Genomic DNA, 17,463 nt, shown 5'->3' with positions numbered 1-17,463 from the left:
CACACTACCAGGGGAGATAAGTACAACTGAGCGATGGGAGCAGGTTTCAACTCTGGGGACTCAGACTATGATCCTGGTCTTCTCACTCCCTCAGCGGAAGAAAACCCAAATATTTCCTCTATCCCACAGGATTCCAGGCTCTGCCACTGACTTGATATTTGACCCTGGGAAAGCCTCTTCTCCCCAATTGGCCTCAATTTCCCCATTTGTAAAATGAGGGATCGGCCTGGTCTCTAGTGAAAACAAGCTAGAGGGGGTCCGGCTCTGCTACAACTCATTGTTTGATCTAAAACAAGTCACTGCTTCTATATCTAGGCCTCAGTTTACTCGTCTGAAAAAAAAAATGACAGGTCCCTTCTAATTCTGAACGGGCATTCCCATCCTATAATCTCAGGGTTCCTCCCTCGATTTTCTAGAATTCTGTCTCACCTCAGGTCCGGAGGGCGTCCCGGAGGCGGTGCCGGCTCCGGACTACAATCCCCGGCCTGCCTCGGGCCGGGAGGGGCGGGGCCGGAGCACAGGGAGTCGGAGCCCAAGCCTGGGCAGCAGCCGAGGTGCAGCAGGTACTCGGGCCAGGGCTGCGGCCATCGCCTTCGCGGGGCAGTGGGACGGACGGACTGGGGAGGCGCCGGGGTGAGCCAGTGTTTAGAGTGACCGGGCTGGCTGCCTGGCCCTTTAAATACCGCTGGATTTGGGGAGTGGGGGGGGCGGGAACAGCCCCCAGCCCCTCCCCCCCTGGGCTGGGGACCGCCCCGAATCCCCCAGATCCTGGTATCCTCCCTTTTTAGCCCCCGGGTCAGGGTTTTGGAAGGGTCTATCCCTCTGTAATCCATCCTTCCTCCACTTACTTCCCATCCCCCCGTCCTCAGCAGTGCCCTTATTAAGCCCCTAAATCCAGAACCTAAACCTGCCCGGAATAGCCCTGCGGGAACCGGGTCCCGGGCCAGGCGATGTGTTGGGTGGAGGAGGGGAAGGGGAGAGGGATGGTTCAGGAACACCCCCTCTTGCCAGAACGCACGGAATTGGGGGGAACGTAACCTCCGCCCAAGCCCCACGCCCGAGGGATTCCCAGTGAGCGCCCCTCAGTCCAATTCCTGTCCTTTAATCCAAGGGACTTCCCCCAGGTACCGAACCTCTTCTCCGCCTCCCCGACACACACCTGTCTGACTTCCTGCGCTTCCCCTCCCCACCCCCTAGCATCTTGGGGCCCCGCGGAGCCTCGGTGGAGTCAGAGGGAGAGTCCCTTGACCTCAGGTGGGGGTGGGGTGGTAGGAGATAATTGCCTCTTAGTATTGATGGGGCCCTCCTGCTAGGAGCAGGGAAGGCTAAGCTGTTGTCTAAGAAGGGGGGAGGGGGAGAAGAATAGTGAAAAGTCCCAGCTCTGCAGCTGAATTTTTGTAAATGCCTTCGCCTTCCGCTCCAGGTTCCCGCTTTGTCAAATGAAGTGCTTGTTTTTTTGTAAATCCTTAACGACTCCGTGCCTCAGTTTCCCAGGATGTAAAAGGAGCGGATTGGACTAGAGCCAATCTGCGAGGTGTCCCAGAATTCTTAGAATAGTTGTACACAGTGTATCCAGATCCTCACTATGTATCTGCATCCACGTGTGATACTTTGTCACCTTTAGAACCCACATTCATATCATGATGCTGAAATTATGATGCTGATCTCTGAGCTCTTCTACAGTATCAATATTGTGTTCACATGTCTTGCCTTCCGAGGTCCTCCATTGTCTGAGATGTTCTGTGTTTTAAGGATCCTTCCGAGGGGATGCTTTGAGTTCTAGGATTCAGCTGCTCGGCTGCGCCGGTCTTATCCAAAACACCCATGGCCTACAAGAACGTGTTGATCACTGGTTGTTCTTCGGGCATTGGCCTGGCCCTGGCTGTGCGGCTGGCCAAGGATGAGCTGAAGAGGTTCAAAGGTGAGCGGGGAATATCCTGGGCTCTCTTCTCAGGACCCCTTGGAGTTTTCTTCCTGCTTTTTGCACACCTGGGTCCAGGCTAGGAAGCATTGACTGTGGGGCCTGGAGAGGAGGGCACCTCAGTCTTGGTCTTCTCAGACTACCTGACCACATATACTTCCCCCATCAGAAGCAGAAAGGTGCTCAGAGCTTTGGGGCTGCCTAAGACCTGAGGAGAGAATAACACTGTGTTAGCTTTAGTTTTTCCACCTGTAAAATTTAAAGATTGATCTCCATGACCTCTGAGTTTCCTTTCCGCTGACATTTTGTGGTGAGTGGAGAGCTTAGCGGTGGGAGGATGGGGTACCTGCAGGAGATGGGGAAGACACATTTGGACTTTGACATGTAGAGTTTTGGTGGCTTGTTCTGGGATTTGGGGGCAGCTGCTGGTCTAGGCCTTGGTGGGAAATTTCTATTACCTCCTATCCTAAAGTGATCGCTACCATGCGGGACATGGCAAAGAAGGGGCCTCTGGAGGAGAAAGCTGGGGAGACACTGGAGAAGACACTTCAGATCCTGCCCTTGGATGTCACCTGTGAAGACTCCGTTCGTCAATGTGTGGCCACTATACCAGACCAAAGGGTGGATGTTCTGGGTGAGTCTGACCCAGTTCTTGCCCGGAAGGCTTCCCACAATGGGGGATCAGAAGTTAGTTTTGAGGGTCCAAAGCCAAGGAGGTCCAGCCTTGGAGCTTTGGAGGGGGGCAAGGTAGGCAGTGGTTAACAGGAGGAGCCCTGCCTCTAGCTTTTGGGGAAGGGAGCACAGTTAGCATGCAAGAAAGATATGATCTGTTTATTCTCGAGGTTAAGAAAGGACCTCAGAAACCATCTTCTCCAACCTTTACTTGACCTAAAACCCTTTCTGCCACATAGCAAACCTAGTTATCCAGTCTTTTCTTGAAGGTCTTTCACAAGGGACCATTTTTTTACTCCCAAGGCAGCCTATTCCTCTAGGGAATGCTGGAATGATTGGGAAATAGTTCCAGAAAGCAAACATAAAACTGCCTTGGAGTAACTACCACCCACTGCTCCCAGGTCTCTCCTCCAGGGCCAAGCAGAATAAACCTAGGCCATCTTTCCCAACTCAGGTTTCCAAATACTTGAAGACAGCTCCCTAGTCCCTTGAAGACTTAAGTCTTGTTTTCTTTAGGATAACATTCTTTATTCTTTTATGGGATCCTGGAATGACAGGAGCCTAGAACAGGAGTTTTTAACCTAGGGCCTATGAACTTAAAAAAACAAAACCAAAAACTGGTATTTCAATAAAATTGATTTCCTTTGCAATCCTGTTTTATTTTATGCACTTAGAAGTGTTATTCTAAGAAGGGGTCCTTCCTCTTCATCAGACTGACTGCCCAAGTCATGCCCATGACACAAATAAAATTAAGAACCCTTGCCCTTGATGCTCTTTCCTATCTTGGCCATGCCCTTATGGATGTTTCACTGCTTCTTAATAAGAGGAATCAAATTATATTAACTGTCTTCAAGTATTTCCAGGGATTGTCATGGGGAAAAGGCATCTTTTTCTATCCGGCTCCAGACTGTGGATGGGTATTGGGGTGGAGGTGGGATGAGAGGGAGAATGTGGAGAGGGAAATGTCAGCTAAATATAAGAAACTTCCTAAGTTGTGGAGCTGAGAAGGAAAACGAGCCGTGTTGGGAGGGAGTGGGCACCCCAGCTCGTTGGGTGGTCTGGAATGGCGTCTGTGAGGGGCAGTCCTGCTTGGTACAGATTCGGACAAGCCCGTGTTCCCTTCCCTTCTGGCCTTGAGATCTCTCTTCCCTTCTCTTCTCCCCCCTCCTCGTTGGCAGTGAGCAATGCTGGGGTGGGTCTGATCGGCCCCCTGGAGTGTCACAGCATGGCAGCCATGCAGCGGGTGCTAGACGTCAACTTTCTGGGCCTGGTGCGGCTGGTCCGGGAAGTGTTCCCCAGCATGAAGCGGCGCCGCCAGGGGCACATTGTGGTCATGAGCAGCATCCTGGGCCAGCAGGGTGAGGTCGGGGCCCCGGGACGGCAGGGCGGGGAGGGACGGAGGCCTCTGGGGCTCAGGCTCGAGCCCCCAGCCCCCTTTCCTTCCAATCTGCAGGGCTCCTTTTCAATGATGTGTACTGTGCTTCCAAGTTTGCGGTGGAGGGGTTCTGTGAAAGCCTTGCCCTGCAGGCCCTCAAGTTTGGGGTGAAGTGAGTGGGGGTGCGGGATGTATGTGGGAAGGTGGAAAGCAAAGGGCACCCAGCGGAGCACTGGGACACCCAGGCTGACGAGCCCGTCTCGGGTTTGCCAAGGGCCTTCCTCCCGCCAACCCAATGAGGCATGAATTAGTGTCTTATTTACAGATGAGGAAATCGAGTCTGAACGAGACATGATTCGGGGTGAAGTTAGCACCCCACCTTCATGGGCCGCCTTGGCCAAGCCCAGTCCAAACTGGGGTTCATGCCGTTAACCCTGCCCACCCTGGGCTGAATACCTGATTTTCCTAACTGGTTGTGAGATCCCTGAGCTTCATCTGGCTCATGTGAAGAATGAGTGATAGTAATGCATACTCTGCGTCCATACAGTGATGACATAACAGATTGCAAAGGGTTTTGGGCACGGGTCATGAAGCTCCAGGGTCCGATGTGCCCCTTATCCCATTCCTTGCCCCCATTTGTGGATCTGTTCCCCCGGGGGTGGGGCTAGGAGCTGGCTGAGGGGTCTCAGGCCCCAGAGGCAGCTGGATCCTGTGTCCCCCAACTCCCAGCATCAGCCTCCTGGAACCGGGTCCTGTGGTGACAGAGTTTGAGAAGAAACTGTACGATGAGGTGGCCTCCATGGACTTCTCCAAGGTGGACCCCGAGACTCGGGACATCTTCCAGGGCTTCTACATGGCCTACTCAAAAGATGTCTTCTCTGCCTTGGGCCAGACCCCCGAGGAGGTGGCAGAGGTAACCTCCCCCAGCACCCCCGGGCCTGGCCAGCTCCCGGCCAGATGCCCCCTTCCCTTCCCAGATACTGCAGTTTTCCCCTTTGGGGAGGCCGGGCATTGCCATGCCAGAGAACCAGCCCCAGATGATGCTCTGCTCTCTCCCAGCATGCAGTGCAGGTGATTGGGGCGGCCAGGCCTCCATTCCGCTGCCAGACCAATAGCGTGTACACGCCACTGACCACTCTGAAGCATGCTGACCCCTCGGGCCGGCTGCCCCTCAGTGCTTTCCATCAGCTGGTCTTCCAGCATGACCGGCTCTTCCGGGCCAGCCTCAGCCTCCTGAAGATGCTGCAGTGGAGGAAGCGGCGTGACCTGGGCCCTCTGCCCCGGCCCCCAGCCCCGCCCTGACTCCCAGCCCCTAGCTGTGGCCACCCCCGCCCCCCTTCTTCCAACAGCCCCAAGGACCCCAGGCTAGCATCGATGACGGTGGGAGTAGAAAGAAGTCTCAGGCCCTAAGCCTGCTGTTCTTTCTCTCCTCTTCCTAGGCGGCTGGATGCCCCGGGGTGTTGGAAATTCTAAGTGTGCAGGGCAGGTTGGCTGGTCCTACCCCCAGTTCCTACTGCAGATGATGGCATATTTTCTTAGTATCTCTGTCTCTTGCCCTCCTCCCGCCCAAGTTCCTCCCAAAGGGCTGGAAGCCCATCTTCAGGCCTGGTCCAAAGACCCCAAACATTGGGCAGTGACCGGCATGGAGGCAGGGGCTTGCCCCGTAGCCAGCACAAGCACAAGCCTAGGTGGATCTAGGTCCTGAGGGAGGGGAACCTTCCCCTTCTAATAAACGTGCATGTCTGAAACTCGCTGTCAATTCTGCTTCGCCTCCTATAGCTCGGGCCTGCGCCCCGCGGGGAGAAGTGGGGCAGAGCAAAGGAAGGCAGACTCACACAGACCGTTTAGCAAAAAAGACTGATTATTATACAGCAGGAATGTGTGTGTGTATGTGTGTGTGTGTGTGTGTGTGTGTGTTGAGAGAGGGGGGGGTGTCGGAGTGAGGGACCACCCAAAGCTGCCCTCCCCCACTCACCCGGGGCAGTGATAGGCATTGCCCTTCAAACCAAGGGGAGCTCCTCTGCTTCCCCCAAATCAAGTTCTCCCTGCTCCCTTTTGGGGGCCTTGCCCTGGGAGGGAGAATGGGGAGGAGTGTAGAGGCCACGGAACGTGGACAGTGGACGCCTGGTGCCGGAGGGGCCCCCTCATGACAGGACACACGAGGTTTCAGAGGGCTTCTCTGCTAGTGGCTGTTTTGTTGACCTTGGACAGGCCCTCCCGGAGTCCAGATTCTGTCATCCTAGTGAGGGAAAAGGATGGAGAGGAGGGGGCTCAGGGCCTGAGAAACGGGGCCCTCGCCTGCAGCCGGCAGTCTGGGTCAGCGCTCCCTCCTCCCCATTCCCAGGCTGCTTACACTTGGTCCATCTGCACATCTTCCTCGTCGTCCTCCTGGGGCAGCTGCAGGTAGGGATTGTTGGATGCCGGGCGGAACTTGTAGCCAGTGAGGATGAAGAAAACCAAGGTGGAGACCTCCACCAGAAGCTGGGACAGAGGGAGGGGAGAATCAGTGGCCAGCACCCGGGCCCAGTGCGTGCCGGCAGCAGTTGGTCTCCGGCCCCACTCACCTCATACAGCCACTGCCACTGAAAGGGCACACTGACCCGGAGCAGGACAGCCACGATCCGACTGAAGTAGATGTAGCACACCGTCTAGAGGCAGTTACCCGGGGAGACAGACGGGTAAGGGACAAACACAGGCGCAAACAGGTATGGACAGACAGGGGCAGCTCCCAGTGCACAGATGGACAGAGAGGGGCAGCTCCCAGGGCATGGATAAACAGGGGCAGCTCCCAGGGCACAGATGGACAGATGGGCAGCTCCCAGGGCACGGATGGACAGATGGGTAGCTCCCAGGGCATGGATGGACAGAGAGGGGCAGCTCCCAGGGCACGGATGGACAGAGAGGGGCAGCTCTCAGGGCACAGATGGACAGATGGGCAGCTTCTAGGAGTACATATGGACACATATGGGCAGCTCCAGGGGCATGGATAATCAAACAGACAGCTCCCAGTGTGGGAGACAGACAGGCTCAGGTCTGGGAGCAGCTATGGAGAGGCAGGATCAGTTCCCAAAGGGATGGCAGGAAGAGCTACTGGGCCAGTTCCCAGGATGAAGGTCCCAGAGAACAGATACACCCCAGGATACAGTCCCCCTCCCCTACCCCAAGCAGGCCCTGGTCCTTCTTGCCCCTACCATGACGTAGTAATGCCGGAACAACTTGAGCTTTGCCAAGTTCACTGCCACTGAGAGAGGGGAGAAATGAAGGATGTCAAGGACCAGAAGGAGATGAGGAAGCAGGGGAGTGGGGACAGGAAAGAACTCTGGAGCACAGAAGGGGCATGACTCACCCTTCCCATCAGTGCCCGATGCCTCTTGGAGATGGCGGATAGACCTGCCATTTGGTAGGAAGAGTGGAAACACATGGTCAGTGGAATGCCCTGCACTAGAGGGTTTCCAGCCACCCTCCCAGAATCCCAGGATCAAAGGCTCTTGGAGATTTGGCTAGTTCAAGCCCTTCTGTGTGATGAATGGAGATGAACTAAAGCCCAAGGTCACCCCCGTACACAGCAGACGTGCCTCCAAGAGGCACAATCCCCCATCTGCCATGCTATCCATGGCCTCTCCAGGAAGCAACCCCTGCCTGACGCCTCTACCCGGGATCAGAGATCCAGAGCAGGAGGGGAGACCAGACATCACACAGACTGAGCCACTCATTTAACAGAGGAGAAAATGGAACAGATGCGGCCCTGACAGAAGAGGGGAATTGCTCCGACGCCTCAAGGTCATGGCCTCTAAGGCAGGCTCCAGCTCCAGAGGCCTGCTGTGAGGAGACTGGGCCTGGGAAGCTGGAAGAGGAAGAAGGGCCAAGGACTGAAGGCCAGGTCCTCACCATACAACAGGAAAAAGGATGGCCCCGCAGCAGATGAGGTCGACCAGGAACAGAATCTCCTTCCACAGGGCATAATCGCTGGTTCCCTCCTCAGTGGACTCGATGATGATGTAGGCCACGTTGGCCAGAACCTGGACAGAGTTGGACGGGGGTCACCCCTTGACCTCCCCTCACATTCTGGCACCTCAATCCCCAGGGTAAATCTGAGGGCAAAGGTGTTTCACAAATGGAGAAACTGTGGAAAAGGCTTGCTCAAGCCCTAGAGCTACTAAGGACAGACACAGGATTTGAAACCTAGGTCTCTAGCTATAAGCCCAAGTGTTCCTCCATCTAGGGAAGAAAGGATCCCTGCATTCTGGGGGCAAGGCCCTGTCTAGTAGATCCAGGGCCAGGACAAGCAAGTACCTGCAAGGGGATGACAACCCCAAAAAGCTTCTTCTCCTTGTCGGAAAGGACATATTTGACAAAGGCCCAGCCAGAGCCAATGAGAGCAATGGTGATGAAAAGGAGGGCTCCTTTCAGCCTGTGATAGGAAAGAGGAGGAGGAGAGGGGAGGGTGAGAATAACTGGAATGTGAGTGCTCCTGAGTACTGGCCCAGAGAATGGGAAATAGCCTCCCTTTTCTTCCCATCCTTTCCTTCTGCCCTCTTCTTTCTCTTCCCTTCCCTCCCCTCCCCTTTCCTGGGTTCCAAGGCTGAACAATCTGGAATGGGGGAAGAGGATAGATAGCCCCCACTTTCCACCCTGGGACCAGGGAAGGGTTTGGACCCTCACTTACAGGTGGGTGATGTAATCAGTGACGGCAAGACCCTCGATAGGACGGCCCTGGCTGTTGATGAAGTAGTAGTTGATCTAGAGAAAGAGGCCCAATCATGGGTGGATTGGTTGGGGATGGGGAGGAGGCCAGGCGCCTCTGGCCCTGGGCTGACAGTTCTATAGAGGGTCAAGGTTTTCTAGCTGAGGCTCTCACGATGAACCACGCTTGTGGTCACCACTAAAACGGTCGGGAGTCAGATTCCCAAGGGTCTCTGGGAAGCCTGGGCCCTCCCTTCCCAGGCCTAAAGTCCCCCTTGCCCTTTCCCCATTTTGACCCAGCTGGGAACTCACACTGTGAAAGAGGAGAGATGCGCTCTTGGTGAAGGCCAGAGCCGCCATCAGCCAGTGGATTTTGAAGACGTTGTATCTGGGAAGAGGAAGACATGCTCAGAAGGGGAGGCTAGGGGAATGCCTTGGGATTTGGGAGGGGCAGAAGTCTGGGTCTGGGGGAGCTCCAGGGACTAGGGGCTTCCAGAGTTGTGGGAGGGGATAAGGGCTCCCAGTGTGGGGTAAGCAGGATTGTTACTTGTGTTTGCAGAGAACAGAAACCCATAAGGCTCCAGCCCCCAGAAAACAGGCCGACATGATCAAGTAGAGCTTGAAGAGGGGGATTTCAGTAGCAGACAGAAAGCCTTCGGGGTTCTTCTCTCGGATCATTATCTGAATGAAGAAAACAGGATGAGGGGCGGGCCAGGTCAGCATGAGGGCTGCGCTTCTGACTCTGCCCTTTCTCAGGGAAAAGAGCCTCACCGTGATGTCAAAAGGCCTCTCGTGACCAGGGATGGCATTGTAGCAGTTGTGAAAGTTGAGATTGTAAAGTCCTTCCTCAGCTGGGGAGCCAATCACCACGTGGAACTGGTTGGGGAGAGAGCAACTCTCAGGCTTCCTGCCTCTGAGGGCCTGGAGGAGCCCAAGCTTCCCTCTCCCTTTCCCAAAACAGGGGGCCGATTTTCTAGGAAAGCAGGAAGCTGCTGTGCCAGGGAGGGGAGGGAAGAGGTCTGGGTGGATGGGGATGAAGATCAGACATTGAGGCAGAGAAGATGGGGCCCTGAAACCAAGAGACAACTTACACTGAAGTTGTAGGAATCGTTGTTGTAGCCCAAGCTCAGGACCAGCCCCGTCTCCTTATGGCTGGGGTCCTAAGGAAAAAAAAGCCCAGCATCAGGGCCCACTACCTGTTCATCTTGGCAGTGGGGCTTCCATTGGGAATATTTATTGCCTGAAACAGCTCTTCCTGCCTTACACTCAGGGTTCTGAACCATGCCCCATCCAGTCTGGTCTTGTCATCCCCCTACCCGATCCTGTCTATAATAGGAATGACTTCACTCTTTGTACTTATATCCCCACTGCCTGGCACACAGGAGATGCTTAATAATGCTTGCTGATTGGCTGGACAAAGCCCAATGACATGCTTTCCCTCCAGGAAGTCTTCCCAATCCCATCCCATTTCCCTCTGAACTCCCCTCAAGTCAGGGAGGCCTGAATTGTAGTGAGAAAGCTCTGGATTTGGAGAGAGAGTTCCAGTCCTGGTTTCATGGGATCCCTCTTGCCCTTTCTGAGTTTCAGTTTTCCCCCCTGTAAAAATGGGGATGGTAAACCTTGTGCTCTCGTACTCTCACATGGCTGATGGGAGGAACAAATCTTGTAAACTCTAAACTGTGCCAAGTGGCATTGACCTTGTGGGAGAAGCCTCTCCTCCAACTAGTGGGGTATTGCCCATGTCCAGTGCTCTGCCTGCTCCCCTAGTGTAGTCCAGGGGCACCAGTAAGTGCTGGCAGCTTGATGCTCCCAGAATCCTCCTTACCTGGCTCCTCAAAGACAGTGATGATGATTTCCCATCCTGCTTGGCTGCACTAGTCCCTGCAAAGCAAGCACAGGCCTGTCGACCAAGGATGGCAAAGGGTCAGAAGGTGGGGTGGGGATGTGGACAGGCCAATGGTGACAGACAGACAGGGCTCCTACCGGAACGTACCATTGCCTGAACTAGACAGGGATATGCCTTCCTGGAGAAGTCCTGGAGAAATCTGGAGTTTCTTTTGCTCCCCAAATTGGTATACCTGAACCCTATAATCAGGAGAAGGAAGTTAAGAATTCTGGGTTCTAGCTCTCCTCTTGACACTGGGTTATCTTGATCTGGCACTTCCCATTTTTGGGGCCTAGATAATTTCCAAGACCTTTTCTAGCTACTCTCCCCCTTCTACCCTTATACCCCTCAGGCAATATCTAATCTCTGAACTTCTCAAATATAATAAAAATCACCGTTTTCCCTTGAAGTCAATGAGGAAAGTGGCCATCAAGTTGCTCCCATTGTGTTTGAGAGCACAGGTATGAGGTTCTGGGGCCTGGAAGGGAGAGAGAGACAGGATGGGTAGGAAGCTCAGGTTTATACCCAGACTCTGCTAGAGGTACCTCCTCCAGCCTTAGTGTTTTATTCCTCATACAGGAGCAGGGGTATACAGTGTACACACACATACACACACACACACACACTTCCCCCTCCTGCTTCCTTTCACTAGCAGGGGAGGGCCCTGGGAAGGAGGAAGATGACAAACAGTAGGCAGGCGGGCAAAGACAAATACCTGGAAGGGAAAAATACTGGCAAAGAGCCCCTTCCCCCAGTAATAATAGTCAACTCATTTCTAAAGAAGCATGGCAGGTTCTACATTAAATGTATAGAAAGCCAATGCTCCCCTATCTTGGGAGACCCATCCTCAATCCACCAGGCAAGGGACTCACAGAATAGGATCGAATGCTGCCAGTTCGAGCTCGGGACAGGCTAAAGCCCACCTAAGGTAAAAAGAAAAAGAGTTATTTGGAGACCCCAAAGGGGTGTCCTCCCTTTTTTTCCCCTTCCTTTCCTCCAATTCCCTCCAAAAGACTCCTAGATTTAGATCCCTTCCTTTTCCCTTCAAATTCAGCCTCACCCAGCCTTTCATTTGGAGACAGGGTATCTTGACCACCCCAGGTCTAGGGCCCTGTTTTTCACTTCCCTGAGTTTCAGATGAGGGTGTCCCCTCAAACCCTAAACCAAACCCCAAATGTCTCTGTCCTCACCAACTGGGGTTGTTCTTCCTTGCTTTCCAAACGGAGACGAAGGAGGCTGAGTTCCACTTCCAAAGAGCCATTGGTAAAGAAGCCGAAGCTGTTCAGCTGGATGTCGGCCCGCTTTTCCCCCTAAGAGAGAGTCCAACTATCTAATCACCAGAGCCAATGGACCCCAAAGGCTCAACAGCCAATCCCTGATACAAATCTTCTTCTCATATGATGGACCTAATCTCACCTCCTGGGTAACATCCAGCCCATGGCCTGTATTAAGGTCTATGAAATCATTTGCTAAATGATGAGCGGAAATCTAGTTACAACAACCTACCACTGATCGAGTTCTAGAAGTTGATAATTTTGTATGGCCTGAAAATGCTGTTATAAATATCCAAATGTTCTTGGCAGAAAAAAAGCTTCCCAACTCCTGCCCTAAACAATACCTAGACCCAGAACGGAAATGGAATTTTCTCAGGATCAGACACCCGCCTCCCTTTACTCAATTTACCCTTCCATCCCCAGGTTCTTTCCCTCCTTCAGCTCAGAAGCAACACAAATAAAGCGAATGCTCTCGCTCATCAAGATACCCATGCAGGAATATCCAGCCAGGATCTCCACCCATCAGAAAGAAGATAGACTACTAGCTCGGGAGTCACGGCCCCCTTCCAGAGATCATGATTTTAAATGCATAAGATAAAAAACATAGGACTACAAAAGAAACCAATTTATTGAAGTGGCCATCGAAATATTAAGAAAAAAAAATCCCAGGCCCCAAGTTAACAACCTCTGGTGGATCAAGCCAAAGATCTTTTTTCCCCATCCCCCTTCCGTCCCACCCCCTCGAGATAACAGCAGCCATTGGAATTCATGAGGCTTTGGGCGAGGAGAGCTTCCCGGGGCTGGCAAGCACGGGCTGCGAGACCCGACCTGGGGAAGTTTTTTTTTCCTGTGTTGCCGGGCTTTTATAAATTACAGGACGGCGCTAATCGAAACAATTCCGGGAGGGAGTTTCCACCCCGGGAGGTTTCGAATGAAGATGAAATCTCTGTCCCCGCTCCAAGGAAAGATTCCAGAGCTGCTTTCTTTCCCAGCGCATCCCTGCGCGTCACCGCGCCCCCGGGAAGGGAAAGCGCTTGCCTCACAGGGCCACCAGCACAGACTTAGAAAGCGTCTCATCCCGGGGTCCTCGGAAGGCGAAGTCATTCATATTTTGGATGCTGGGGGGGGGGGGAGGGGAGGACAGTACACGCACGAGGGAGGAGGAGTCGGGAGGAGGAAACAACCCCGCCCGGGGAAAACCAGGAAATTGGCGGGGGAACCAAGGATGGGGAGGCGGACAGTCCCATCTGGGCGGGAAAGGGGTCCGCCGCTGGGGGTTCTGGCCGGACGAGCCCATGAGGAGAGGCGGCGGGGGGACGTGCGTGTGGGGACGCGCTGGACCGCGCCATCGGGAGAAAAGGAGGGAGGGTGGACGAGTCCACAAGCCGGGGGGGGGGTCCCCAGGAAACCCCCCACTCCCTGCATCGCCCGCAACCTCACCGTCAGCACCAGCTGGTGGATCCTCCCCGAGCAGCCGTCCAGCAGCAGCAGCAGCCCCAGCAGCAGAGGTAGAGGCAGCGGCGATAGAACCCGCTTTGCCCGGGTCCCACCGCCGAGCCCCCTCCTCCGGTCTTCGGCCATCGCTGGAGCCGCCGCCGCCTCCGACAACGCCCCCGGCACTCTAGAGTCCGCCCCCCACATGGCCAATCGCGGCGGACGGAGGCAAACCCTACCTCCCGGGGCGTAGGAAAAGCCAATTCGCAACCAGGATTTCGACAACTTGGCACCTGACGGACAGCAAGTACAACAAATCGGAGAGCCGGACACTCTCGTCCGACCCCCCCTGGCCACACCCAATAAGAGATGAGAATCCATCGGGTGTGCCTGACAGATAAGCAGATGAACCAATTGCAATGCGTCCGCTTCGGGTAGGGACGGAAGAAATCTTCCATCACCCTAACTGACAGAGTCAGGACTACCATTCCCAGAATGCAGCACGTCAAATGACAGTATCCGAGAAAGGACAGCGAGGTAGTGGGACTACATTTCCCATAATACACAGGAAGGCAAACCAGTAAATTGGAATGTTTATTTCTTTCTAGGTCCAGAGCCAGGCACGCCCAACCCTGCGGCGGGCCTGATCCGGCGTCTGCCCTCTCCTTACCCTCGTCCCACCTAGTCCCCGGGCTTAAATTGTTGCGTGGGCTAGCGAGCGCTTCAGGGATCATCTTCTAAGGGTCCCTGGGGTCTCCAAGGTCACACGGCTAAGAATAGAATTTACGGAGCGCTTTAAGGTTCGCGAAGGTCCTTAGCGAGTTTGTCTCCGCCGATGCCGAGGATTCTGGGAAGTTGGTGCTTTTCTTGTTCCCATTTCACAGATGAGGAAGCTGAGGCAGAAGGAAAGTGACTTGCCCAGGGTCACATAGCTAAATTTGCGTTTAAGACAGGATTAAACCGCTCAGCAGTGCCTGACACACAGTAGGTACTTAAGTATTTGCTGAATGGAACTGATTCCAGATCCTGAGCTCCCTTCCTTGTGTTTGCTACCTAGCTGCTTATGAATTAAGCAGAATTTAGATTCCAGAACTAGTTAGTTAATAACTAGGTCAAAGAGGATTCGAACCCTGGTCATTTAATTTCAAGGGGCAGCAGGCTTGCGTGAAGGAAGTCTCCTCTTGCTGAGTTCAAATCTGACCTTAGATACTTTCTAGCTGTGTGACTCTGGGCAAGTCACTTAACTCTGTGTGCCTCAGTTTCCTCATCTGTAAAATGAGCTGGAGAAGGAAATGGCAAACCCCTCCAGTATCTTTGCCAAGAAAACCCCAAATGGGATCGGGAAGAGTTGGACACAATTCAACAACAAAAACATCTAATTTCAAACCAGAGTTAGATATTCCCTCAATATCTTCTTATCTCATTCTGACACCCTCTAGAACAGTGGGAGTGTCTATAAGGGATTCCCTCTGATTTCCCTTTGCTTGAAGACTTCTCTTTAAGAGGAAGCTGATTTTTCTAGGATTTGGTCATTATGTTACAGCAGATTTGTAGAGAATTTTGCTGCTGTTGCTAGATCACTGAAGGATCTCCCTAGTGGATATATAATTGAAGAGGAGAAGCAGCAACTACTACTGCAAGAAAAATCTGTCTGCTTTGGAATGAATCCATTTGGGGCTGTTGGATTGGTAAAGATGAAAAGGATTTTAAAGATTGTCAATGGCCTTACATGGGCGCCAGTGTTGGATTAAGCAGATTTGTGCAAACCTTCTGTCCTGTATACAGGTGCTGCCCTCAGTGGCTTTAGTGCCAAGAGTGGGAGAGGACTTCCTGACACTGAGATTTCGCCCCATACATAAACTGAGTTATTAGTTTTGAAGGAGAGAGATTCCATATGTATAAAGCTAAATTTCAAGTGTGATTGAACAGCAATCCTTTGACATATTTTGTATTATAAATTTAAAAAAAAAAATCTTTGGTTACATTTTAAGTTCTGAACTTCTGTACTTCTTGTGTACTTCTAGTTCACAGTTCCTTTTCTGGAGCTGAATAGCATTTTCCTTCATTGGCTTTTTGTGGTTGAGTATTTATACTAACATTCATTCATAGTTTTTCTCCGAATGCTCCTGCTGTTACTGTTTATAACATTCTTTTGGTTCTGCTCATTTCACTCTTCATTATTTCATGCTTGTCTTTCTGTGTTTTTCTAATCAACCAGCCCATTATTTCTTACTATCCAGTAGTATTCCACATTTCAGAATTTTCTTAAGTTCTTTACTTAACAAACATCACATAGATGTTGTCCTATTTGGACATTCTCATTTACATAGTAAAGCCAAAAAGAAGATTACACATGAAATTGTAATTATAATGTATAAGACAGCTTTCTTGTAAATATATATATTTTCACATATATACCTATATTTATGTGCATATGTGATTTATCATTTATCATATATATCATCTTGTACCTATGTTTCATATTATCATTATCATGATGTTTAGATGCAATTTTCAAAGCTGTCCTTGTCTGTGATTCTTTCTGGCTTTCTTTCTGTTTTGTGCCTCTCTGACTTATATTTTACCAGTACCAAGGTGGATGTTGCCTGCCAGAGATAGATAGCAGTGCTAATTGACAAGATTTTGGAAGGACATGAATACAGATGTTCTGTTGCAGAGGTCAAAAGATAGTGAGATTGTGGCAGGAAGGGAGCAAAAACTATTTGGGATGCCCAGGGAGTTGGCTACTGTTAAATAGAAATACAGCTGAGAAGTTGGGATTTCTGTCCAACAGTTTGACCGCGGTGTGTGTTAATTTTGCTCTATTGGTGGGAAGTTTTCACGTTGGTATTGCTATAGCTAGCCTTTCTAGCTTTATGTTGGTAATGGTGATAACGTACTTACTTGCTTAGAATCGGCAAACAGTGGTGTGAGCATTTATACCTCAGAAATTTGGCCTGTGCCACAAATTAGGCCTTGATTTACTGTTTTGTATTGTTCAGACCTAAGAAAATGTGAATGATGCAGATTAAATTTAAAACTGTGTCATGGATACATTTACCTCTTTGGAGAGCCGATTGTTAAACATTTACCAGTGTTCCCTGTCCGGCCCAGCTCCCTTTCCCCATGTTATTAGAAAGACTTTTAACCTTTCTCTTGTTAAACAGTATCACAAGTCCATGAGACACGTGTTGCAAATGGATACATTACAAGAGAAAAGCACATGCATATGGGAACTCCTTATACAAAGGAGGCTAGAAATATGGGGAAAATCTTGGTATTTCAGCTACAGGGATGGGGGAAATCTTAGGGATTGATAAAGAACTAATCACTTCCAAAGGGAAGGAGAAAGGCAAAGGCAAAAGCAGCATTTTTTCCCTTGGGAACTGCTGGACTGCTGGAGTTTGGAATGGTCTGCTTATCTACAAGGGTCCCAGAGGCACAAAACAGTTTTACAGTCTGGGGCAAACCAACTGGTGCTTGTCTTGACTCCCAAGGATACACAGGGAGTCCAGCTTGGGGTGCAAACAACAGATTATGTCAGCTGGGGGCAGGGAGGTTTAGTCCTTGATGCTCTTAGGGCCTCCTGCATACTCCATTTCCAATGTATCTGGAAAATATGGCAGCTTAAGACAATTTGGAGGGCCTTCTCATTCACCCCATTAGTCCAAGATAACCCCTGGATACACAGAGAGTATACTTGGTAAAATGTTATCATGGATATTATCCAGGAAAGGTCTCCAAAGGTTAGGAGGAAAAAAAAACACTTCACAAAGATAAAGGTCAAAAGACAGAAAGCTTACATCTGGGGGTGATACAAGATATTTCTAATTACAAAGTGAGGTCAGAACCATTAACCAAGCACAGTACAAGCCAAAGAAGACTATTTAATCTCAGGGACTAATCCAGAGGGAAAAATCATACAACATCAAGATCACCAAGAGAACTTATTATACAAATACAGAAAATAAAAGCCACAGGGGTATAATAATAGACATCAATATTAACACACAATAAGTCTCCTTGGAATTTTGTAAGCCATTCCCAATGTTCATTGGAGTAAACATTTCATAGGGATCTCAGAGGCACACACAGATATCCAGATGGTTTTAGGACAATCTGAGGGCAAAATACCATACTCTCAGAGGCAGTGCTTTGGTGGATTTCCTTTCTGGTTCCCTGTAACTGTATATGTTAATAAATGTCAATACTTGTGTCA

The 17,463-nt window shown here is 51.4% G+C and overlaps 2 protein-coding genes across 8 annotated transcripts; one reads left to right on the top strand and one right to left on the bottom strand.

Annotated features, from left to right (window-relative positions):
* The first annotated feature begins 415 nt into the window (after positions 1 to 415).
* Positions 416 to 5,716, top strand: LOC100934407 (retinol dehydrogenase 8). 6 transcript variants are annotated; one of them, XM_003760647.4, is made up of 7 exons: positions 416 to 563; positions 1,753 to 1,921; positions 2,394 to 2,555; positions 3,772 to 3,951; positions 4,047 to 4,140; positions 4,698 to 4,881; positions 5,028 to 5,716. In XM_003760647.4, the coding sequence occupies exons 2-7, from the start codon at positions 1,825 to 1,827 to the stop codon at positions 5,268 to 5,270; spliced, it is 960 nt and encodes a 319-aa protein (XP_003760695.2). In that variant the 5' UTR covers positions 416 to 563; positions 1,753 to 1,824; the 3' UTR covers positions 5,271 to 5,716. The 6 variants fall into 6 exon arrangements, with proteins under 6 accessions (XP_003760695.2, XP_031803590.1, XP_012397523.2 ...); XM_031947730.1 differs by having other exon boundaries at positions 501 to 563; positions 1,719 to 1,921; XM_012542069.3 differs by having other exon boundaries at positions 507 to 633.
* Positions 5,717 to 6,038: 322 nt separating this feature from the next.
* On the bottom strand, positions 6,039 to 13,466 carry GPR108 (G protein-coupled receptor 108). 2 transcript variants are annotated; one of them, XM_031947729.1, is made up of 18 exons: positions 13,251 to 13,466; positions 11,727 to 11,846; positions 11,409 to 11,459; positions 10,932 to 11,014; positions 10,645 to 10,736; positions 10,477 to 10,532; positions 9,743 to 9,811; positions 9,423 to 9,527; positions 9,199 to 9,332; positions 8,964 to 9,039; positions 8,635 to 8,708; positions 8,262 to 8,379; positions 7,857 to 7,987; positions 7,315 to 7,358; positions 7,160 to 7,209; positions 6,533 to 6,616; positions 6,322 to 6,449; positions 6,039 to 6,207 (listed from the first exon to the last, which is right to left on the bottom strand). In XM_031947729.1, the coding sequence occupies exons 1-18, from the start codon at positions 13,449 to 13,451 to the stop codon at positions 6,135 to 6,137; spliced, it is 1,689 nt and encodes a 562-aa protein (XP_031803589.1). In that variant the 5' UTR covers positions 13,452 to 13,466; the 3' UTR covers positions 6,039 to 6,134. The 2 variants fall into 2 exon arrangements, with proteins under 2 accessions (XP_031803589.1, XP_031803588.1); XM_031947728.1 differs by having other exon boundaries at positions 7,160 to 7,358.
* Positions 13,467 to 17,463: the final 3,997 nt, after the last annotated feature.

Source organism: Sarcophilus harrisii, chromosome 1, assembly GCF_902635505.1.
Source record: "Sarcophilus harrisii chromosome 1, mSarHar1.11, whole genome shotgun sequence".
NCBI classification, from domain to species: Eukaryota; Metazoa; Chordata; class Mammalia; order Dasyuromorphia; family Dasyuridae; genus Sarcophilus; species Sarcophilus harrisii.
Note: the sequence above shows the minus strand (reverse complement) of the source record. Positions and strands in the feature narration are given on the sequence as shown.

What these genes read in the sequence shown, in the direction of transcription:
- LOC100934407 (XM_003760647.4), top strand. Translation starts at nt 1,825, where the DNA reads ATGGCCTACAAGAACGTGTTGATCACTGGTTGTTCTTCGGGCATTGGC. An exon ending in TGAGCTGAAGAGGTTCAAAG is followed by an intron (nt 1,922 to 2,393) that starts GTGAGCGGGGAA and finishes CCTATCCTAAAG; the next exon opens with TGATCGCTACCATGCGGGAC. An exon ending in CAGCATCCTGGGCCAGCAGG is followed by an intron (nt 3,952 to 4,046) that starts GTGAGGTCGGGG and finishes TCCAATCTGCAG; the next exon opens with GGCTCCTTTTCAATGATGTG.
- GPR108 (XM_031947728.1), bottom strand. Translation starts at nt 13,451, where the DNA reads ATGTGGGGGGCGGACTCTAGAGTGCCGGGGGCGTTGTCGGAGGCGGCG. An exon ending in CCTGTCTAGTTCAGGCAATG is followed by an intron (nt 10,533 to 10,644) that starts GTACGTTCCGGT and finishes CTTGCTTTGCAG; the next exon opens with GGACTAGTGCAGCCAAGCAG. An exon ending in GATGTGCAGATGGACCAAGT is followed by an intron (nt 6,208 to 6,321) that starts GTAAGCAGCCTG and finishes TTCCCTCACTAG; the next exon opens with GATGACAGAATCTGGACTCC.